Source organism: Callospermophilus lateralis, chromosome 18, assembly GCF_048772815.1.
Source record: "Callospermophilus lateralis isolate mCalLat2 chromosome 18, mCalLat2.hap1, whole genome shotgun sequence".
Taxonomy (NCBI): Eukaryota; Metazoa; Chordata; class Mammalia; order Rodentia; family Sciuridae; genus Callospermophilus; species Callospermophilus lateralis.
In genome coordinates, this window is record NC_135322.1 from 15,311,467 (window position 1) to 15,334,384 (window position 22,918).

The following is a 22,918-nucleotide window of genomic DNA, read 5'->3' on the forward strand; positions in this document are numbered from 1 at the left end:
CCCAAAGAATCCTACCTCAGGGCCTTTGCACTACCAGGAAGGCTCCTTCCCAGGGCCCCATGTGGCTTATTTTCTGAAACAGTGCTCAAGGGACACTTCTGACCATTTCAGAGACCTGCATCTCTCTGTCCCCCACCCCATCCTGCCTCCCAGCATTATTTTTCTCCATGGTGCTTCCTCTGTGCGACAGATTCACATTCTACCTATATTTTGTGAAATGTCCCTTCCTCCTCACCAGAAATGTTAGCTGTCTTTCCCTACAGTGTCCCCATGCCTAGAACAGAACTGGCACACCAGGGGCACAGGATAAGTGTTTACCCCATGCCTCGATGTGTCCTCCCCACGCCCACAGGAAGGGAAAGGGTGTCGTGGAAAGGCAGAGGACCCTGTGCATCAGAGCAGTGGGGCCTGTCCAGACGCAGGGCAGGGCCTCCCCCCCAAGGCCACGCGCCCTTGGCTGGGCCTCCACAGAGACGGTCCTACAGCCATCAAAGTTAAATTTATTTTCCAGGGAACATTGTTCTTGGCATTGAGAGGTGGACGGGCACAGGACATTTGGGGGCCTCCAGAACCAGGGGATGGGGACTTGGGGGCCGGTACCAAGGGACCCCCAAACTGACTCCCCAGGGGTGACTGGCGCCTGGGCATCTCCCGGAGCCCCACCCCCGGCCCTTTACTTCTTCTTCTTCTTGCGGCCCCAGTGCTGGCGGCTCGCTTTCCCCCCGCCGCCGTCGTCCCTCCGGCTCTGCCAGCTGGGCATGGGGGCCTCCAGCTCGTTGGGGCGGCCACCCCGGTCCGGCATTTCACCCATAAGCACCTAAGGATCGATCAGACTCGACTTTCAGAGGGAAAAAAATAGAAATTGTGGACAAGGGGTCCAGAGAGCAATGGAACAGCATGAGATTCAAGAAGGAAGGGCAGGGGCTCGGGCTGGGGCTCAGCAGTAGAGCGCCCGCCTCGGACCTGTGAGGCACTGGGTTCCATCCTCAGCACCACATGAAAACAAATACATAAAATAGAGATATTGTGTCCGTCTAAACTAAAAAATAAAAATAAAATAAAAGGAAGGAAGGCAGATGGTGACTATTTGGGTAGTGGCTGGGGAGAAGGGGACCAGACTGATGGAAGACAAGAGCATCGAGCTTTTAAACTGGCTTCAAAGGTCATCAGAAAGTGGCAGAGCGTGGGGGTGTACACTGAAATCTGGCAGCCCAGGAGGCTGAGGCAGGAGGATCACGAGTTCAAAGCCAGCCTCAGCAACTTAGTGAGGCCCTAAGCAACTTGGCAAGACCCTGTCTCTAAATAAAACTTATTTAAAAAAAGGGGGGGGGATGTGGTTAAGTACCTAAGGCCCGTGGGTTCAATCCTGGTACAAAAAATAAAAATAAAAAAGTGGGGACCTCAGAAAGAGGGAAATAAAGAGAAAAATGGCAAAGGTCCAAGTCCCATATTAATGAGAGCCCCTCAACTCTATTTCATATATGGGCTTTGTGTAACATTTCCAGCATGTCAAGTGTTTTTTTCCCTAAATATCCATTATTTGTCCAGGCGTGGTGGCACACGCCTATGATTCCAGTGACTCAGGAGGCTGAGGCAGGAGGATCACGAGTTCAAAGCCAGCCTCAGCAAAAAGTGAGGTGCTAAGCAACTGAGAGAGACCCTGTCTCTAAATAAAATACAAAATAGGGCTATGGATGTGGCTCAATGGTTGAGCACCCCTGAGTTCAATCCCTGGTACTGAGGAAAAAAAATCCATTATTTGCTCATTGCAAGTTTAAGACTACTTTAGAGGGGCTGGGGCTCGGGCTCAGTGGTAGAGCACTTGCCTGGCATGTGTGAGGCACTGGGTTTGATCCTCAACATTACATAAAAATAAATAAATAAAATAAAGGTCTATTGACAACTAAAAAAATATTTAAAGACAACTTTAGAGAGGTATAAAGCTAAATTCTCAACCACTTAAACAGAGTGTATTTGTTTTCAAAAAACTTTAAGCTGGTGGATGGGGTGATGCACACCTGGAATCACAGTGACTTTGGGAGGCTGAGGCAGGAGGATCAAAAGTTTGAGGTCAGCCTCAACCACTTAGTGAGACCCTGTCTCAAGATAATGGGAGTGTAACTCTCAGGCAGAAATCCCCTAGGTTTCATCCCCAGTCTCGGGGGAGTGGCAGGGAGGTGGTAAGCCAGTTGCAGTGGCACACACCTGTAATCCCAGCAACTCAGGAGGCTGAGATAGGAAGAAGGATGCCAAGTTTGAGGCCAGCCTCAGCAATTTAGTGAGATTCTGTCTCAAGATAAAAAATAAAAAAGGACTAGAGGTTTAGCTCAGTGGTAGAGCACCTGTGAGTTCAATCCCAAACAATGCAAAAAAAAAAAAAAGAAGAAGTTAAAAACTCATAGACAGGGTAAGGTACTTGGGATAGAGTTTAAACAGCTGGTGAGGTGGGCAATAGCTCAGTAAACAGCTGGATTTTGTAAATAGCTGGACTTTGTTTCAGAGCACTAGAGAGCCACAGTACGGTTTTGAGCTGGGGAAGTCCATGATCAGATTTTTGAGTTTTAAGGTCCTTCTAGCTGCCATGTGAAGGGGGGTTGCTTAGAGGTGGTCAGTCCAGAGGCCAAGAACCAGAGAGCAAGAGGTCAGGTGTGGACAGGGCAAAGGCTGAAAGGCCAATTTGAAGGCCAGGAATGTCAGAGACCTTCCCCACCCAGGTGCCCACCTTGTTGATGGCACAGCTGGTCCCCTGGCGGGCAGCCTTGCTAGTTGCTGGGACCAGTCGAGAAAGGTCAGCTCGGGCAGCCAGAACATGCGCGATGGAGACGTCTGATTCTGGGCTCAAAACCTCTCGAATTGGCATCAACACTGCCTTCATGGCCTTTCCTTGGGCCTGGAGGGGCAGGGAACAGGGAGAAGGTGTCCAGGAGCCTTCCCTGCGTGGGATGTCATCTTGGAAGTGTCCCTTTCCCTCTAAGGCCTCTGCATGCTTTGAATGTGGTTCATGCACTGGACACTTGGTCCCCAGTGCAATGGTATTAAGAAATGGCGTAATCGTTAAGAAGTCGAGACTAGGGAGGTCATGAGGTCACAGAGGCACCACCCTTAGGAGTGGTTAATGCAGTCCAGTGGGAGTAGGTTAGGCCTCGCTGCACTGGACTAGTTACCAAGAGAGCTCACTTTATAACAAGTGAGTTACCCCATGTTTTGTTCTTTTCTACATGTGCCTGATTGCCACTATTATAGGCACCCCCACTCTGTGATGCCACACAGCATGGGCCCTGACCATATTTGACTGCCCAGACTTGAACTTTTCAGCCTGTAAAACCATAAGTGACAATAAACCTTATAAAGTACCCAGTCACAGGTACTTTGTCATGGCAACACGAAACAGACTAAGATAGCATCACTGCCCACACCTCTCTCCAAGGGGGATACTTCTGAAGACACTCCCAGCTCAGAGCTGGGAATTCTAGAATTCCCTGAAGGCTTGAGATTCTAGAAGCCCCAGATCTTACAAGATTCTAAAATGGTCTGGGCCTCAGAACTTCCAAGAGGATAATATTCCTGGCCCTCATTCCTCCACCTCACAGTTGTGGCCCCCACAAGTAGGCCTCCTGCTCCTTCCAGAGTCCTGTGCCCACACCTTTGCCCGATCACTCCAGTGGAAAGCAGATGTCGTGAGGTCCAGGCGCTTGAGGAGGAGGCAGCGACGGCAGTAGTACTGATCTGCCAAGCTTCGGGATAGAGACTCCAATGCTTTCTGGAAGAAAAGGTCTGTCACACCCGGACCCCTCTCATTCCCGTGTCTGGATGTCACCTATAACTGTATATAGTCTTACCCATTGGGGTGCGTTCAGTGGGTAGCTGAGGAGGGGCTGCATGGACTCTGGGGGCAGGGAAGGCAGCAGCTCTGAAATCTGATGGGAGAAGAGAGGTCAACTGAGGCAGAAACAGGATGAACCCCTCCATGGGCCCCAGTTCCCCTCGACCCCGAGGACCCAGGCCACAGAACCAAGAATGGTGACCTCAGTTCTAAAAACACAGCTATGTGATTGGGACACTCCCGCTAGGGCTTAGGGCTCCTTTTGGAAAGAAGAGCCAAGGAAGATGGGGTGTCTCTACCTTGGCATGTAGCTCCCGCAATATCTGGCTGGCTTGAGTCCCTGGCATGGGTCTGGGCAGCCCCAGGGCTTGCAGGGTGAGGAACAGTTCCTGGACCGTGCCAGCTTCCTCTTCTGCCCCATCCCCAAGGGGCGTCACTGAGCTGGAGTCCAGCAGGGGGCGCAAGCACAAGAGGCGGGCAGCCTGGAGCTCAGAGCAGAGAAAGCCTGGAAACAGGAAAGGGATCGGTGCAGGTGCAGCGGAGGTGCACTGGGCCCTGCCACCTTCCAGCCCTGCCCACCTGGAACACTGGCTCCGCCTCCAGAAGAAGCTTCACCCACTAGAGGCCAGGTGTCCCCCGAATTCTACTCCCGCCCACTTGAAAACAACCTGCGCTGCTCCATCTAACTTAACCACCGCGCTTCCAGAGTCTTTCGTCAAAATTCTAGCCCTGCCCCCGTCGGGGCTCTCGGCCGGCCCCAGCGCTGACCCCACCCACTTCGGACCCTCTGGCCCGCCCTAAAATTCTGACCACGCCTCCCTGGGAACCCGGGCCCTCCCTCAATGTTCCGAGCCCGCCCGCTCCGGCATCCCGGGGCCGCCGCGGCTCACGCAGCAGGCGCAGGCCGGCGCCGGGTTCCCGCAACGCGGCCTCGCGGCCTTCGCCGCAGAGCGCGCGATCCGGGCAGTGCAACGCCCGCAGCAGTCCCGCCAACTGCCGCAGGAATTCCTCGTCCGCGCCGGGGCCTGCAGGAGGAGGGAGGAGTCAGGGCGCGGCCGAGCCCGCGGCTCCCCGCCTCCCGCCCCGCGGCTCCGTCCGCACCGTTGCCGACGCCTAGCACTTCTGCACCCTCCTCTCGCGGCTCCTCCAGAGTGCCCAGTGTCACCAGCTCCGCTGCCAGCCGCGCGCACAGCGCCCTGAAGCCTGGGCATGAGGGGCCCCTTGATGCCACCTCCGGGAAGTCCCCATACCTGCGGCGGGGGGTGGGTCAGTGCGATTCCCTCTCCGTCGGAGTCCTGAGTTAAACCGCTCTCTGTCCCCCAGCCACACCACACACCGCCTTACCCCAGAGCTCGCAGGTCCCGGGCCACTGCGGCCCCCTCCTGCGCTTCTGCCTCCGCCCCCTCCATGGAGAAGTCGCCTTGGTGCGGGACTCGCGCCCCCTTCCGGCCGGTGGCAGGCTCCGCCCCGGGAGCGCCGCGCGCACCGCCACCCGACAGCGCAGTGTGGCGGCCCCGGCCCGTCAGCCTCTTGTCGAGAAAGGACTTCAGCGCTCCAATTGGCGCAGAAGGAGGCAGAACCCGCCCCCAAGTCCGCCCTCACCGCCCTTCAGGTAACCTGTCTGGGCTGTAAATTCCAGAGCGTTGGCTCAGGATCCCAGCTGTCGCGACAAGCTAGTAAGTGTCTCTACTGTGGCTACATAAAAGCAATTTGGGCCTCCTTTTTCTCAGTCTCCCTTGGTGGCCTTCTGATCTTAATGCACCCCAGTCCAGATGTTCTTCACACTTCACACAACTCCCGTCTCAAATCCAGAACCTTGCTTCCTCCTCTTCCTTATGAATGAAGTCAAAAATCTATTTCAGCTAACCTCTCACACCCGCTCCCCCACCTAGGCCCTCCTCAGCTATCCCAGTGTGCTCTTAGGCCCTCAACTCCCACTTCTCTAGCCTTTGAGTGATGGAGCTGGGGCAATCCATGGCCTTCGTGAATAAGAGATTGCACCCAAGGAGGCAGGCAGACAGGATTAGGGTTTGACTCTGCCCCTCACCAGTTCCTGCCAAACTGCTTCCCATCTGTATAATAGGGATAATAATAGTAACTACTCTTAGAGTTGTTTATGAGAATTAATTAGTCCTTATGTAAAAAGCACATGAGGGTACTCAAGAATAACAACTATGGCATTGAGTAATTCAGTTGTGCTACTAGGCTAAGTATCTTATCCCCGTTTTTCATAGAAGGTTCAGAGAATGTAAGTTACTTGGTGAACTCATGGTGGTGCCAAGACTCAAAGATCTAATTCCAGATTCCATGCTTTTAAACCCCTGAGCCTGTTATTGCTGCTGATGATTTTGTTCTTATCGTTAAACATCATAGGTCCAGTTCTTATCTTTCTGATTGTCCTTGTTCTCTGGAAGTAGATGTGAGTTGGGAACCCCAGGATAGAACAAGGGTCAGAACCGGTCCCTGCAGAGCCCTGTCTACCCCAAGGCAGGGCACTTAGGGGAGACATCAGTTGCACTAAATAAAACATTAAAAATTGCCCAGTCAGGCTGGGGATGTGGCTCAAGTGGTAGCATGCTTGCCTGGCATGCATGTGGCCCGGGTTCGATCCTCAGCACCACATACAAAGATGTTGTGTCCACTGAAAACTAAAAAGTAAATATTAAAATTCTCTCTTAAAAAAATAACAGTCCATTGACAACTAAAATATATTTTAAAAAAATAAATAAAAATTGCCCAGTCCCAAAACTTGTTATTTCTTGGAAATTGAATCCAGGGCCTTGAATGTACTAAGCACACTCTCTAGTGCTGAGCTACATCCCCAGTTGTGATTCTTTTTTTAAAAAAATATCAAACTCAGTATATAAACTGTGGACTCAACTTTCAAAATAGGTCCAGTGTCCTCACACTTCTCCCTCCCCCACCGCCCTCCCCTTGGTCCTACCCACCATGGTCCCTCCCTGGACCATTATGGCAGCCTCCACTGGCACCCTGCCTCCCCCAAGTACCTGTTACCCAGAGGGGGCCTGTGAACCTGAGTCAGGTCTCATCCCACCCATGCTTGAAGTTTTCCTGTGGTCCCATCTGACTCAGGATAAAAAAACAAAATCCATACAATGACCTGCAAGATCTGCCCTGTCCCTTCCCTCTCCTCCCCTCCTCCCCTCTAGATGCTAAAATCTCCCTTCATGTTCCCCAGACTTACCCGCCCCCAGGCACCTCCTAGCTCAGACCTTGTTCTGGCTTTTCCTTTTCCTCTGAACCAGACCACCTAACTTCCTCCAGGGCTGTATTTGAATGCCAGTTCCTGAATAAAGCCTTACTTTTCCACTCTAGCCAAAATCTTCTGTCCCCCATGCTTCTTCCCCACTCTGCACTGGGGATTGAACCTGGGGTGCTCTCCCACTGAGCTACACCCCCAGCCCTTTTTGATTTTGAGACAGGGTCTTGCTAAGTTGCCTAGGCTGGCCTGGAATTTATGATTCTCCTCCCCCAGCCTCCTGAAATCACTGATATTAACAGGTGTGCACCACCCCACCCATCTCTTCCTTATATTCTAATAGATTAGGTCTATTACTATCTCCCCACTACAAAGTCATAAACTCCAGTGGGAAGGGATTATTGCCTGTTCTGTTTGCTGCTTTATACATAATAGGTGCATAACATGATATATAATAGGTGCTCAATGAATGTACTTGAATGATGGAATGAGACTCTGCTGGACTTCTCTTGGGACTAAAGGATGTGGAGGGGAAGGGACAACTGAGGCAGGAGACTGGTATGGCAATTCAGGAACAGGAGTGGGTGGGGCACGCCAATGCAAATAAAAAACTCAGGCTGAGACTTTGTCACAGACATTTCTTGGAGCAGATCTCATGCCCCCTCCCCCGATGACAAGGCTGGGTCTTGGGCCCCCATCCTCCCCCCCACTTCAGCCTGCACTGACACTAACAATGTTGAGGTCACAGACTGGCTTGGAATCAAAATCAGGAAGATAAATGTTGGGGTGCCTCCCCCAAGCCTGGGGGCCAAGCATCCAATCTGAGGGCCAAGCAGCTGGGAAATCGGGCCTGGGTGCTCCAGGGTGTAAGGTCTTCCTGGCTCCCAGGGTCAGCCCTTCATGCACCCCTGATTTGGGGGTGATGAAGGGTAATCATGGATCAGAGGTGGGTATCAGCAGGGAACAGGACTGGGAGACCTGGGAGAGGCGGTGCTGGGAGGTGGGGGCTGGGCTCCCAGCCCCCACTGCTTCATCCAAAAATCCCACAGCACCATACAGCACTCTAGTCTCCTGTCCCACCCCTCCCCAAAACGAGGTAGGTTAAGAATGGAGCTTCCCCCCGCCCACCATGGAAGGGGGGAGACCGAGGCACAGAGAGGGGGATGGGGACCCAGGCTGCCCCAGCCCCCAGTCCCTCCGCCCTCAGCTCTGGTGGGTCTGACAGTGATGAGAGCTGGGCAGAGTGGGGATGGGAGGGACACCCCCCCTTTTCTCTCACCCATCCCAGGGTCTGGTTGGGAGAGCTGAATCTCACAGGTTCCGGATACAATAAATAGTTAATAATTTAAAGGAAGTGACAGTAGGATCTATCCTTTGAACCCCCACAAGGCCATCCAAGTCTGGGTAATAAAGAAAATGCACATTTCCAGATGCTTGAGGCCAGATGCAGGTCCAAGCCTGCAAAACATTGGGACTGTCTTGTTCTAAGGCCTCAGTTCCATCATACAGGACAACAGATCTTAAGGTACACTTGGACACCCTGCTCTACGCAAGGCAGAGAGACTGTGGCATCCCCCTTCCCTGTAAGGGGACAGGGCCATGAAACAGGCTTTTGTTTTCCAGAACACACCCCAACTCTAAGATGGAAAAGGAGGCTCTCAGAAGGATGGGCCTAGACCAGGGCTGGGCTGAAGGAGGGCCTTCGAGGATGGAGATTACAAGGGTCCCAGCAGAACCACAGAGAAAGGCAGGCCTTTCTGAGAGCCCATCTCAGCCAGCAGGCTTCCATGGGGACTGTAGCCCCAGCACACCACTGCAGCTGGGCACTTTGCTTAGGGACTAATCTGCACCATCCTCTGTGGTGACACTGGGCCCTGGAGGTGGGGATGGGGAGCTCCTGGGTAGCCCTGAATCTGGGCATCTGAGTTCAAGGTGATGAACTTTAGGATAAGGGCAATTCTGAGGATTGCTAGGGTACTGGGCTAGGGTCCTGGAAATCAGAATTCCAAAGTCCAGGAGCTTGGGGTCTCAGGGGCCTGTGCACGGCAGGATTCACAGGGCAACAGTTCCGAGCCAAGCCCAGGGAATCAGGCATAGAGGCATCTTGGGACTTCATCGGGTTAGACAAGTTTGAGTCCAAGAACTCTGGTGTCCGAGGGTGCTAGGGTCCTGGGTCATCTTGGATCTGAGTGACTGTGGTATGGAAGGACCAAGGTCTTGAATCAGGAACAATCCCAATGTTGTCAGGGCTCAAGCCCTGCATCTGACAATCAATGGCACCTTGGAGTCTGGGATCCAGTGCTCTTAAAGCACCCTGGGGTCACTCAGGAGCTGGAGGCCAAGGGGTTGAGGTCTGGATTGCCATCCCATCTTCTAGGAGCTGGACTTCCACCTGGCCTTTAGGTGACCGGGGATCTGTGGATAGAAGGAAGCCAAGGATTCTAGGGCATTTTGGGTCTCAACGTTCAGGTCCGAGGTGGACTGAAAGAGGGCTTTTTGAAGATTTGAGACAGTGTCTTTGGGCCCTGAGGTACTGGTGGCCTTCAGTGAAACGCTGGGAATATCACACACCTCAGAGTTCATATATGAGATTCAAAGCCCCCAAGAACACTGGTTTGGGGGGTGGGAGAACCTACAAAGATCTTCAATTCCTCATCTGCAGAGCATCTTGGTGTCTGGTACCCGTGAAGTTCTGGGACAGGCCTCCTAAAATCATTTTGGTCAGAGAACATCTCATGTTTGTGCATATCCAAGAACTCAATGCATCTTAAGTCTCCAGTCCTAGGACATCTGGGGTCACGTGTACAAGTTAGATCTTGGTGTCCGGAATCGAAGGCCAGGTCTGTGGGGAACTCAGTAGTGAATAGACTTGAGGCCAGCATCTGCTGATTCCAGGGTTTGATGTCTCAGGGGTCCTGGGACTATAAGAACATCTCAGATGTGGAGTACCAGGTCCCATATGAACATTCAGGGACTATTTGGGGGTGATTTGGGGACCTGTGGTCTCAAGATCTGGGAGTAACTGGATACAGGCAGGAACAGGTATTGGCAACTCCTAATTATGGGGCTATAATCTGAGGGTTATGGTGCCAGTGTGAAGGGGGTCTGAGTTGGTCAAATGCATAGGGAGTCAGGGCTCAAGGTCCCTACATCTCTCAAAGATCTGTGTGCTTCCCAGGCCCTCTGAAATGCAGTCCGGGGAATAGCGAGTGTCCTCAGTAGGGAAGAAGGATGGAGAATCCAGAACTCAGGCCTGGGTGCTCTTGACAGATATCCCAATGAAACTAGGCCTGGGGCTGCTCAGTCATCGCTCTAGGGTCCAGGTTCCAGGTCTGGGATTTCTCAGTCCAAACTCAAGCTTCAAGTTCCAAATGTGCCTAGGTTTGGGTTTTAGATTCGAACCAAGTCTGGAGTCCTGGACCCTTAAGTTGGGGTCCTTGGTCTGGTCCAGCAACCGGACCCACCAGGCAGTCCTCACCGCGCAGCTTCCTCGTGGCGACCCCCACAGCCGGCGCAGCCGCATCTTGCAGCGACCCAGTGGCACGCGCGCAAGGGGGCGTAGCAGCAGAGACAGGGCACTGCCAGGGAGAGCGCCGCCAGGGCGGCCCAGCGCGCAGCAGGGCGCGGGTGACCTGGCTCGCAGGCGCACGGGTCCGAGAAGTCGCCCTCGGCATCCGACAGGCAGTGATAGAGCAAGCTCTCGGCACACCACAGGCAGCTGAGTCGGCGCACCAGTAGGCGACCGGGGTCCGGGGCCTCTGCACAGCGGCCACCACGCCCGTCTGCACGGCGGCGGAAGAGCGCACGGCAGTGCACGCAGCGCGCTGCCTCCTCGGCCTCAGGGGAGGCCTTGGCGGGTGCAGGGGTAGGGCCTGGGCCCGGGGGTGGGCGGGCTGGGGGTGCTGGGGGCGCAGCCTCGGTGAGAGGGGCAGGTAGTGACACCGGGGGACCCAGGGCCGCACCCCTCAACGTGCCAGTCTTGGCAAAGCGCACCACGCAGGTGGACAGGGCCAGGGGCGGGGGAGGCCCGGGGCGCCTGTAATCCTCATAGCCGCGTCCGCCCCAGCCCTGGCCGACGGCCCCCGCCACTGGCTCCGCCAGCTCCGGAAGCCCGGTGAATGGTAGAAGCGGAGGGTAGCTCTGCAGGACGAAGGAACAGGAGATCAGGTTAGCCATGCCTCACCCACACCACCACCACCTCCCAACCACAGAAGACCCAGAACTCCACAGCCAACCACCGAGCCGCAGGACCCGTCACCCAGGGACCCGGGGCCTTAGGACACTCCTGGCCTGCGGATTCAAACCTCAGGACCCAGCCTGCCCCTCGCCCAAGGCCCCTCGGCCGCCCCTTTCCCACGGTCAGAGGAGTTCAGGCCTGACCATACTTGAAGGACCTCTTGGCTTCAGCCTCCCTGTCCTGGTCGCTCTCCAAATCCGGGAGTCCCAGAGCTCCCAGATCCCAGCCAGCTCCCGCTTCAGGACTAAGAAATCCAGACTCTGGGTCCCTTTTACTTTGAGTACCGAGCTAACTAACGAGTGAATTAAGTCGTTTAAGGAGCCCTTCCGCGAGTACCACCACCACCACCACCACCACCCTGATACACTCCAACACTGTCCCATAATCCCCCAAGTCCCTCTGGAATTCAGAACTCCCCCAAATCTCCAAGAGCCCCCCAGATACGGGAAAACCCAATCCAACCTCAGGTCAGGCTTGCCTGGCTCTGGGCGTCCTCTTTTACCACCCTCCACCCCCGCCCCTTAGGAACTGCGGCACCCAAACTTCCACTGCGGGGCAGAGGTCGCACCTGAGCCGAGGAACGGCGGCGCTGGGGGGGCGTGGCCGGCACGAAGGCAGAAGCTGACTCCAGGGTGATGATGGGAGCTGCTGCTGCAGCCGGTGGTGTCTCCTGGCGGCTATGACTAGAGGAGGAGTCGCTGTCCACGTGGGACTGGGGGAGATTGGCAGTCTCAGCACGGAGACACGCCCCTCTTCCCAGCAGCTGAAGCACTTACATAAACCCCCTCCCGTTGAGAGCAAGGGCTCTGAGGCCAGCCAAGCCTGGGTATAAGCCCAGCTCTGCCACTGGCTCCTGCAAGTGAGCTCACCTCTGAGCCTCAGTTTCCACCTCTGTAAAATGGAGGTAATAATAATATCTATTCATAAGGATGTAGTTAGGACCCACTATAAAGGACACCACCCTTGTCCTAAGAACAGAAAGAGCTGGAAATGGTTATCATTAGACTCCTTTTTTTTTTTTTTTTTGTACTGGAGATTGAACCCAGGGGTGCTTAACCACTGAGCCACATCCCCAGCCCTTTTTGTATTTTATTTAAAGGCAGGGTTCTCACTGAGTTTGTTAGGGCCTCGCTAAGTGGCTGAGGCTGGCTCTGAACCCACAGTTCTCTTGGACAGCCTCCAGAACCGCTGGGATGGCAGATGTTCGCTACTGTGTCTGGCCCCAGTCCCCTTTTATTTTATTTTTATTTGATATTGAGACAGGGTATCCCCAAGTTGCCCAGGCTGGCCATGAATTTGTGATGCTCCTGCCTCAGCTTCCTAATACCTGGCATTACTAACTTTGACTGCTGCTCTTCTTAACTGCTCAGCTCTGTGACCCACTGAACACGGAACCATCTAGCTTCCCTTTACCCTTCTCCCTTGGCCAATCAGCCATCTTCCTGCCTCATTCTCGCCACTACACCTTTATGGGGGAATCACCACCACCTGGAATGCCTTCCTTCCTGTCCAAATCAGGTTGTCCTTTACCAACTGAAGTCCGTCACTTCTCAGACCCTCTGTAAGCTTTCTGTAAGGTGAACATAATTCCACCTCCTCTGTTCTCTGCATTCAATACACATTCATGGCATGCTAAGCACAAAAGCCCCTGTGCAGATTGAGCTGAAGCAAGGACAGCAGCATCTTTCAAGTAAGGGCACCATAGACAGGAAATGTGGGTGACTGCTGTGGACCCACCTCCATCTCCCATTTCCTGAGATTCTCCCCTTTCTGCTCCAGGAACAAGTTTTGTTTCCCCAAGTGCTCTCAGCAACTCCCACTGTTCCCAGCAAGCACCAAAAGGTACCTGAGAGTCTGTGCATTCATTTATTCAACCTATTGATTCAACACACTTGTTCAACTGGTACCTGACACTGTCTTCGGCATTAAAATTGCAGCATGAAACCTACAAAAGATCCTTACCTCCCAGAGCTGACACGGGAAGTGGATGGTAAACAAATAGATAAGAAAGATGCTTTTTCAGAAAACAAAGAAGGAAAATGTCTTAGATGGAAAAAAATTAGAGCCTGATAAGGGGCAGTAGGAGATTGTGATTTTAAAAGGTTACTCAGAGAAGCCATTACAAGGTGATATTTGTGTAAAGCCCTGAAAGAAGAAAACGAGCCAGGTAGGAATCTGGGGAAAAAGTGTTCCAGACAGCAGGGTCAGTGCAAAGGCCCTGAGACAGGCATGTGCCTGCCCTGTTGGAGTGAGAGTAAAGAGGCCAGTGAGGCTGGGGCAGGGAAAGTAAGGGGGACAGCGACTCAGGGCCAGAAGGGGGGGATCTTATGTGCCACTATGAGGACTTTGTCCTTTACCTAGAGTGAGACAAAGCCCTGGGAGGGTTCTGAGTGGGGGAGGGGTAAGATCTGACTCAACTGCCAACGGGGTTCCCTGGGCTTTGTGTGGGAAAGAGATGAGGGGGAGGGGAAGGGAAGAGGAGAGGAGATAATGAGACCCTGAGACCCTGTTGGGACAGTGCAGTTGGAAGATGGGGTTGGACAGTACATGGGCAGGGGGAGGCAGATTCTGACCATTCTGAAAGTAGAACCAATAATTTGCTGACACATTAGACGAGAAGCATAAAAAGGATGATCCTTCCCCAAGGTTTGTAGTCCGAGTAACTGGCATATGGAATTGTCTTTCATTTGTTCACCCATTTACCTTTTTTTTTTTTTTTTTCTTTTTGAGACAGGGTCTTACTAAGTTGCCAGGGCTGGCCTCCAACTTTCAATCTCCCTGCCTCAGCATCCCAAGCAGCTAGGATTATGGTGTCCACCACCACATCCAGCCCCATTTCCTTTTAATATTTAATCACCTATAAAATATATCCTTTTCTGGCCTTTCCGGCACGAGAATAGAAGCTCCAAGAAAAAAGGAACTTTTTTGTTCACTGATGTATCTCTAGTGCCTAAAACACTGCCTGGTACACAGAAGATGCTCAATAAGTACCCTGGAATAAGGTGTAAATCATCGTGAACAACAACAACAAAAAAAACTAGAGTAACTGGAATTGAACTGACACTAATAGTTTGGGCCTATTTTGTGTCCCCAGCATGTGGCCCGGCGCCTGCTACACAGGAGGTGCTAAGGGAGTTTCTAGATGAGGAACCAAGCCCAGCCCTCCCAGCAGAGGCACCCAGACTCACCGTCAGAGGGCAGGGAGTCTCGGCAGTGTCCTGGGAAGGGGAGGAGGAGGAGGAGGAGGAAGAGGAGGGAGTGAGCGAGCCTGGGGCAGGGAAAGAGGCAGAGAGTGAGTCCCCAGGCGCCAGCTTCTCCTGGGACTGCCCCCAGCCCCAGTGCCTTCTGCCCGCAGCCTGCACATTCACCTCGGCCCAGAGCGGCCAGCGCGGCCAGCAGGCTCTTCTGGAACTCGTCAGCCTCTGCAGGACTCTGAAATGTCAGTCCGAACTTGCAGTCTCCCAGGCTCCAGTGGTGGAAGATGGGGTTTACTTTGTTGTAAACCAAGCCTGGCCGCAGGGTGCACTCCAAGGTGGTCTGAGGGGCAGGAGGGGGATGGGTGAGACACAAGACTTAGCCACAGCTGCGACTTCCCCTCACTCACCCCTGCCCCTCTGCATACCCCAGCATCCTACCAACCTCATTCCCCAACCCTGCTTATACCCCTGAACCCTGATACAATCCTCCAATTTTATGGAATGCACCTCTGATACTTCAATATTTCCTCCAATCATTTGATCATTACATTTTCCTAATATTCCCCTGTGATACCCTGGTAGGAATTTTTTTCTTTCTTTCTTTCTTTTTTTGGTACCGGAGATTGAACTCAGGGGCACTCAACCACTGAACCACATCCCCAGTCCTATTTTGTATTTTGTTTAGAGAAAGGATCTCACTGAGTTGCTTAGCACCTTGCTTTTGCTGAGGCTGGCTTTGAACTTGTGATCCTCCTGCTTCAGCCTCCAGAGCTGCTGGGATGACAGGCATGCGCCATTGTGCCCAGCAGAATTCCAAATTTTATTGACTGTCTAAAGCATTGTTAATACCTTTCCGATGACCCAACATGCCCCCTTCAGACTCAAAGCACTCCAAGAAAAAAGGAACTTTTTTGTTCACTGATATATCTCCAGTGCCTAAAACACTGCCTGATACACAGACGGTGCTCAATAAGTACCCTCAACCTTTAGTGAACATGGTGGTGCATGCCTGTAATCGCAGCTCAGGAGGCTAAGGCAGGAGGATTGCATGTTCAAAGCCAGCCTCAGCAATTTAGTGAGACCCTGTCTCAAAATAAAAAAATTAAAAAAAAAAAAAAAGGGCTGGGAATGTAACTCCGCAGTAATGCACCCTTGGGCTCAATCTCCAGAACCAAGAAAAAAAAAATTATATATATATATATATATCTCCATCCTCTTCTGATGTTTCAATAATCTTCTAAACTCTTACCCCAAATTTTTATTAAACTTCCAAATTCCCCCTCAGTGTTGGCCAGCACCCTTGATGTGCCCTCATGTTCTTGTCTAACATGACGACATTCCTCCATAGCATTTCAAATCCCCCTACATTGCTTCTAGAAACCTCTGCTCTGAAATGGTAGCCTTCCCTCAAAACCTTTTCAAACAATCCAAATCTTCCTACTACATCTCCAGCTGAAATTTCCACACTGTCCCTCCACATCAGGCCAGACAGCCCAGTGATTCCTGTTGAACTCACACGCAGAATTGTCAACTATATTTGGCAATTCCAAGCAAACACCCACTGAATGCCTCCATATACTTGGGGTACACAGGGGTCAGTTGGATTAGGCCCTCTGGCAAGGGTCTGTGAGAAAGATGGAGCTGGGGAAGGGTTCTGAGTGGAGGAGGGACATGATCTGAGGTGAGTGTCAGCAGTGCCCCTGTGGAACAGACAGGGGATGAAGCAGGAGCAGGAACCAGGCAGGAAGACTAGTCAGGAGGTTGCTGCAACACACTAACAGGCCACGTAATCGAAGGACCTGCCTGATACCCCAATACTCCCCCAATTCCCAGCTCTCATCTGTAGGTCAGGGTCATTTCCAAACTCCACCCGAGGTCCCAGTTTGATTCCCAGGCTGGAGGACAGCCTGCCTTCTCTGCACGCCAGGCCATTCCCCTGCCTCCCCAGCCCCACCCTACCCCACGCCCCAGGGTGGCTCACTTTCTGGTCCCGGAGGCGCTCCCCGTGGATGACGTAGTGCCCCTGGCGGGCCCCCCCCTCGGGCCTGGCCCCTCGGACCCGACATACGCTCACCTGGCTGAGGCCCCCGCCCCCCACAGGCAGCCAGCCCCCACTGGAGTCATCTCGGGCCATCACCACAGCTCGGACCCGCACCATGTACCTGGAGGAGGTTGGGAGGACAGGGACAACTGTCAGTGAAGTCAAATCCTGTTTTCCCCCTCAGTGTTCTCCCAGCCCTGGTCTCCCTGGCTTCATGGCTCACATCCGGATGCCCTGTACCCTCAGCCACCAGTACCGGCTGTCTCCCCTCCTGTCCACTTTATTCTAGCATGGCTTCTTTCTTCCTTGTGACATCTCTTCTCTCCCATGTCTACCTTCTCCCAGATACCTATCTTTTCTCTCCATACCCACCTTTCCCCCATCTTTCCCATCACCAGCCCCAGAGCCTTAGTTTTTCATTTCCCCTCCCCCTCCTGCTCATCCCCTCAACCCCATCTCCTTCCCTCTCAGCAGAAACCCACAGCCCCACCCATCGTCCCCCCTCACAGTTGGGTTCCTGCGCATATGTATTTCTCAGGGCCCATCAACTCAGCTCCAGTTCTCTCAACCTGCCTCTGCACCCTGACACCCAGGCCACTGGCTGGGTGAGAAACCCTGGCTCTCTTCCCCCCACCCCTTCCCGGATTTATGAATGAGACCGGATGCAAAGCTCACTGAGTCACCCAGCAACGGGGAGATGGACAGGGAGCAGGGAGAGAACCAGAAATGGCCAGAAAGAGGCCGAGAGAAAGAGATGGAGGCAGAGGAGGAAGCCAGAAACCGGCAACTGAAGATATCCTGGGAGCATTTCATTCACAAAAATCAAGGCTGCTCCCTCAGGTCCCAGCCGAGAGAAGCCAAGGGGAAGAGATGGGAGGTGGGTGGGGAGATCAATACCCCTCCCCAGCATCCTTCAAAAATATTTCATCCTGCCCACCCCCCAGCTCAGGGGACAGAGCCCTCCCCCCAGTAATTTGGATTAACGTCCAGCCCCTCACTGCCATCCAGCGCAGGGACCCAGGCGTCCCAACCTTAGGATCCCAGGCAACGAGTTCTAGCCCCCTCCCCCACCTGCTGGCTGCCGGGTTTCCCGGGGCCTTTGGGAGGGGAAGGGGCGGTCGCAGCGCCCCCAGCCCCCTTTTCTCAATGGGATGGGATTTTGTGAATGAGCAGTCACGTGACTCTGCTTCCTTTGTCCGCCCGCCTCCCCCGACAACAGGTGAAGCAGGGAAAGAGGACAGGGGGTCCCCCCGCAGGGCCTAGCTGGGCTGGGGCACCAGTATCTCGGGGTGCCCTACGCTCCTCGCACATCTGTGTTTCCCCGGGGAGTGGTCCTCAGAGTTCCTCAATGGTGAGGGTCCAGGACGGAATTTTGTGAATGAGGAGTCCTTGGAGGAAGTCCAGGACCCCAAATGGAGACCGGTACCCTAAATGGCTGCCGCGCAGTTTGGGGGCCCCCATCCCCTTGTCCTCCCAGCCGGGGTCCGCGGGGCGCCGGGGTGGGCAGAAGGCGCTGCGCGGTCCTGGCCGCCCCCTCACTGGGGCAGGCGGTCTGTCAGCCCCCGCCCCCTCGCGGCCCTCTGCACCTGCCTGGGAGGCTCCGGCCGGGCTCCGAGCGGCGGCGACGCGGCCTCCTCCTCCTCCTGTCCGCTCCGGCTCCCTCGCTGGCTCCGGCGGCGCTGGAGACGGGCACCGGGAGCCGGGTGAGGGGGGAGGGAGGGGGAACCTGGAGGACGGGTGGGGGGGAGGGGGCGGTTTGGGGGAGGGGTAAGAGAGAGGCGGGCATACTCGCCCGCTGGGTCCTAGAGCCCGGCACAGGCCGCTACAAACAGCCCCCCAGCCCCCATTTTCTCAGGATGCAGAGCGGATCCTTCACTTTTCCACTCACACGCCTCATACGCTCCTTTGGTCCCCGAGGATATACGGAGGGGACCGGGACAAGGCTTGGTCTCAGGGTTCTAAAGAGGCGGTGGTCTACAGTTTGGGCTCTAAATGGGAGGGGCTGGGTGCCTGGCAGTGTTCGAAAAGAGGTGGGGCAAAGGGAGAATTCGCAAGGGGGCGGGGTTGGAGAGACTGAGTAAGAAGAAGGTTTGGATGCTAAAGGAACCGACTAGAGGGTGCGTCATGGAAGGGGTGGGTCCACCGAGGATGGACCTCCTGGGCTGGCGGAGGGAAGGAGAGGGTCCAGGAAAGAGGTACTGCCAGATCCTAAAAAGGCGGGGCTTAGAGATACATTGCCTTGGGGACGGGGCAAAGGAGAGGTCCCAAAGGGAGGAGCTACGTAGCAGTGGTCGTAATGGGTGGGACGGGGGTGAGGGAGATAACGATGGGCGGGGCATTCTAAAGGGGTGGAGCTAAAGAGAACGTTCTAAAGGGGTGGGGCTTATGAACAGATGGCCTGGGGGCGGGGAAGAGGACTTCGGAGTGTTTCAAAGGGAGATCCAGGTTGGTAAGGGCCAGCAGAGGCTGGCTCACAGGAGGGCGGGGCCTCGAGCCCGGGGGCGGGGCATAGATCTCGGGGTCCGCCCTCGCTGTCTCGCCCACTTGCCTTCACCCGCACCCCCGTTCTTTTCGGTTATTTTCTGCTACGGCCGTTCCCTGCCCTATCCTGGGCCCAGGGGGCTGCGGTCTGAACTTTGGTCGGCTGGAGAAGTCGGTGAGTGGGGTCTTCTGGACGGAGACAGGGCGGAGCTTGGGGGAGGGGCGGAGCCCGAGTGTTGAGACCGCTGGTAGATCCGGAGCGGGAAAAGAAGATTGAGGTTTGAAGATATGCCGCTGCCTGCGAACAGGGAGGGATCCAGATGATCGACAGAGACTGGATGGTCGGAGGGTTAACATGCTCAGAACACCCGGTATTTGTTGGTCAGAGGCAGGGCCAGACAGCAGGTGGGGGCGGGGTAGGGTCGAGGCCAGATTCCCCCGACAATCGGGGGCGGGACCAGAGAGTGGGGCGGGGCCTAGGCCCCTGGAGAATGATTGGAGTGCTGGGAGAGAAGCCTGAGCTCCTGTAGGCTACAGGGCACAACCATCACTGGCGGTGTGGCCCGACAGACAGACCGGAAGGCGGGCAAGACCTGAGTCTTGAAGTCTGGAGACCCTGGGCTTGGCCAAAGTGTAGGGATGTGCTTTAAGGAACCAGCCAAGGAAATAGGGGTGGAACATTAGAACTTTAAGGGGTTGGGGCCTAAATTTCTTACCAGCAGCTTATGAGGGGTCACGGGGAAGTAGGCGTGAGCGTCGAGATTCTGGAAACAGAAGACTGGAGACGAGAGCTGAGTAGATATTGGAGGACAAGGGCGGGGCCAATGCAGACGGATAAGTTCTGGAACAGACAACGTCGTGGGGTCCCCATTGCCCTGGCAGACTGACTGGCTAAAGTTTTTCTGACCGCAGTCCTCGACCTCCGTCGGAAATGGGGAACGTGCAGTCGGAGCCATCCGCGGGCGGGGGCTCCCGAAAAGAACAGGCCTCGGACCGCGCCTCTGACTCCCGCCGGACGTCCCTGGTGGAGCCCGAGGTGACCCCCTCCTCCCCGGCCATGCGCCTGGCTCGAGGGCTGGGCGTCTGGTTCCCTGGCAGCTCCGCGCCCCCGGGACTCCTGGTACCCCCGGAGCCCCAGGCCTCACCCTCACCCCTGCCCCTGACCTTAGAACTGCCCTTGCCAGTGACGCCCCCTCCAGAGGAGGCGGCTGCAGCCGCAGTCTCCACACCACCCCCGCCCCCAGTGGGGACCCTGCTGCCCGCGCCGTCTAAGTGGCGAAAACCCACGGGCACTGCGGTGCCCCGGATCCGCGGCCTGTTGGAGGCGAGCCATCGCGGACAGGGCGACCCTCCGAGCCTCCGCCCGCTGCCACCGCTGCCCAGGCAACTAACTGAAAAGGACCCTGTCCCGAGAGCCCCAGCCCCTCCTCCTCCGACGCCCCTGGAGCCACGAAAGCCACCACCACTGCCACCTTCAGACCGGCAGCCCCCAAACGGCAGAATCACTCCAGCTCTGGCCACATCTGCCACAAGCCCCACAGAAAGCCAGGCCAGGCACATCGACGAGGGTCAGACGGCCGGTGGGGCCCGCGGAGGGGCTCCTCCCCAAGCCGGCGAAGGCGAAATGGCTCGGTCTGCGGCTTCCGAGTCCGGCCTGAGCCTGCTATGTAAAGTCACCTTCAAGTCCGCACCCACTTTGTGCCCTGCGGCAGCCTCGGGTCCCTTAGCTACCAAAGCCTCGCTCGGGGGCGGTGGAAACGGAGGAGTCTTCGCTGCTTCAGGTGCCATCTCTTACGCTGAGGTCCTGAAACAGGGACCCCTCCCACCTGGAGCTGCTCGTACCCTGGGAGAGGTCCCTCGTGCGCCACAGGAAACGGAGGGAGGGAATGGAGACGGCGAAGGGTGTTCTGGTCCCCCAGCGGCGCCTGCGTCCCACGCCCGGGCCCTACCCCCGCCCCCCTACACCACATTCCCAGGCTCAAAGCCCAAATTCGACTGGGTTAGCCCTCCCGATGGCCCTGAACGCCACTTTCGCTTCAATGGGGCTGGCGGAGGCGTCGGGGCTCCCAGACGGCGCGCGGCTGCGCTCTCTGGACCGTGGGGCTCCCCTCCGCCACCACCAGGGCAGGCTCACCCAACTCCCGGGCCCCGGAGGCCCGCGCCTGCCCTGCTGGCGCCGCCTATGTTCATCTTCCCGGCGCCCACCAATGGCGAGCCCATGCGCCCTGGGCCACCGGGTCCACAGCAGTTGTTGCCGCGTCCGCCACCGCCCACGCCACCAGCCACGCCGCCACCAGTGCCGCCACCCACACCGCAGCCTCCAGCGCTCCAGCCAACGCCGCTGCCAGTGGCCCGTCCACCCACCCCATGCTCTGGCCATGTGGAGTCAGCCCTGGCTCCCGCCCCAGCCCCTGCGATGCCCCCTGCTTTGGCTGCCGAACAGGCCCAGGCACCGGCCCAGGCCCAGGCCCCATCCCCAGCTCCAGCTCCAGCTCCAGCTCCCATCACCGCCGAGCCGTCACCGCCTGCGCCCCCACCCATCAAGGCTCGAACGCGCAGAAACAAGGGTCCCCGCGCGGCCCGTGGAGTGACCCGTGAGGACGGCGCCCCTGGAGATGGTCCTCGCGAACGGACTGCAGCTACCGTGACTGACAGCGGCGGTGGAGGGGGTGGTGGCAGTGGGACCCCTACAGCTGGGGCAGCTAGCTCGGGCGCCGCGCGCCACTGGCCGCCCTTCCAGGTGCTTAACTCTTGTCCCTGCAAGTGTTACTGCCGCCACCAGCCGCGTCATCGCAGACTGCCCCGCAACGTGTCTGCCTGGTGAGGGGAAGTCTGGAATGTAGGGAGGGGAGGGCAGACCTCTTTTAAGTCCTGAACCAGATTTTCCAAGATAGACCCTCCCTTACCTACAACTCAAATCTACCCGAGCTCCAATCCTTCAGGACCCTGAGAAGCTTTCCTGACACCCTGACTGGGAAGAGGGGACACCTTGACCCAGCCCCTTGGTTTCAGACCCCCAAGCTGACCTGTGGCCCTCCAGCTACCCTGGAGCCATCAGGGAGGGAAGCTGGTTCCAGCTGGCCTGACCTTATTCACTGCCTTGACCCCTGTGCCTGACAGCACCAAATGGGGCCATGTTCCAAGCTCTTCAGGGACGGGAGGAAGATGGCATCAAAGGGGTAAATGTAGATCCCCAACTTCTCTGGACAGGGGAAGCCCTGACCTAGCCCCTTGTCTACTTTGGCAACTTCTGACTCTGGGAGCCAAAGTTTTAACCACCAGGGAGCACTGATGCCCCAGCCCTTGTGCTACAAAGCCTACTGCAGAGTCCCCAGAGCCAGGAGGGCTCCTGTATCCTCCAGCACCCCTCCTCCCAGGCCAGATCTCTCAGCCTTCAGGAGCTTCTACTCAGGGAAAGTGAAGCCCCAGAAGAGGTAGGGGCCTCACAGGCCTTTGTGGATTTTTCCCTCTTCCCAGGCTAAGCACACCCACCAACCACCTGAGCGAGCCACCCTGGGTCGCCACCATCAAGCTTGCTGGCTCCCTGGTAGCTGGGCTGGAGCACTACGACTTGCAGGCCACCCATCCCAACTGAGTGCAGTCAACGCCCTCTGCCTTCCCCTCCATGCCAATAAAATAACCAATCCACGTGCCTAGTTGCCTGTCAGTCACCCACTGTGAGCTGAAAGAGTAGGGTGGGGACAAGGCAGAAGTCCATCATAGCACCATATAGGGTCCATTTATCCAGCATCTGCACCAATGGGGGGGGGGGGCATCTCATTTCCCATCAGCTTTTTTCATTTCTGAGCTGACCTGATGCCAAGCTCACATTCTAGAACAAATCACTCTGGAAAGGAGCATTCCTAGTTTACAGTGGGGAAAACCAATTCTGGATGACTTTCTTGAAAATTCCACAATC

General features: G+C 55.7%; 3 protein-coding genes across 4 annotated transcripts; 1 reads left to right on the plus strand and 2 right to left on the minus strand.

The window, feature by feature from the left end:
• Positions 1-480: 480 nt before the first annotated feature.
• Positions 481-5,276, minus strand: Fam98c (family with sequence similarity 98 member C). The gene is made up of 8 exons (XM_076838453.1): positions 5,168-5,276; positions 4,925-5,073; positions 4,714-4,848; positions 4,123-4,328; positions 3,840-3,917; positions 3,644-3,760; positions 2,723-2,890; positions 481-817 (listed from the first exon to the last, which is right to left on the minus strand). The coding sequence occupies exons 1-8, from the start codon at positions 5,230-5,232 to the stop codon at positions 674-676; spliced, it is 1,062 nt and encodes a 353-aa protein (XP_076694568.1). The 5' UTR covers positions 5,233-5,276; the 3' UTR covers positions 481-673.
• A 5,241-nt stretch (positions 5,277-10,517) lies between these two features.
• Positions 10,518-16,635, minus strand: Spred3 (sprouty related EVH1 domain containing 3). 2 transcript variants are annotated; one of them, XM_077105904.1, is made up of 5 exons: positions 16,459-16,635; positions 14,649-14,817; positions 14,469-14,548; positions 11,849-11,992; positions 10,518-11,183 (listed from the first exon to the last, which is right to left on the minus strand). In XM_077105904.1, exons 1-5 carry the CDS (start codon positions 16,633-16,635, stop codon positions 10,518-10,520), a joined length of 1,236 nt encoding a protein of 411 aa, XP_076962019.1. The 2 variants fall into 2 exon arrangements, with proteins under 2 accessions (XP_076962019.1, XP_076962020.1); XM_077105905.1 differs by lacking the exon at positions 11,849-11,992.
• Positions 16,636-19,885: 3,250 nt separating this feature from the next.
• Ggn (gametogenetin) lies at positions 19,886-22,594 on the plus strand. Its single transcript, XM_077105911.1, has 2 exons — positions 19,886-21,819; positions 22,477-22,594. The coding sequence occupies exons 1-2, from the start codon at positions 19,931-19,933 to the stop codon at positions 22,592-22,594; spliced, it is 2,007 nt and encodes a 668-aa protein (XP_076962026.1). The 5' UTR covers positions 19,886-19,930.
• The last annotated feature ends 324 nt before the right edge of the window (positions 22,595-22,918 follow it).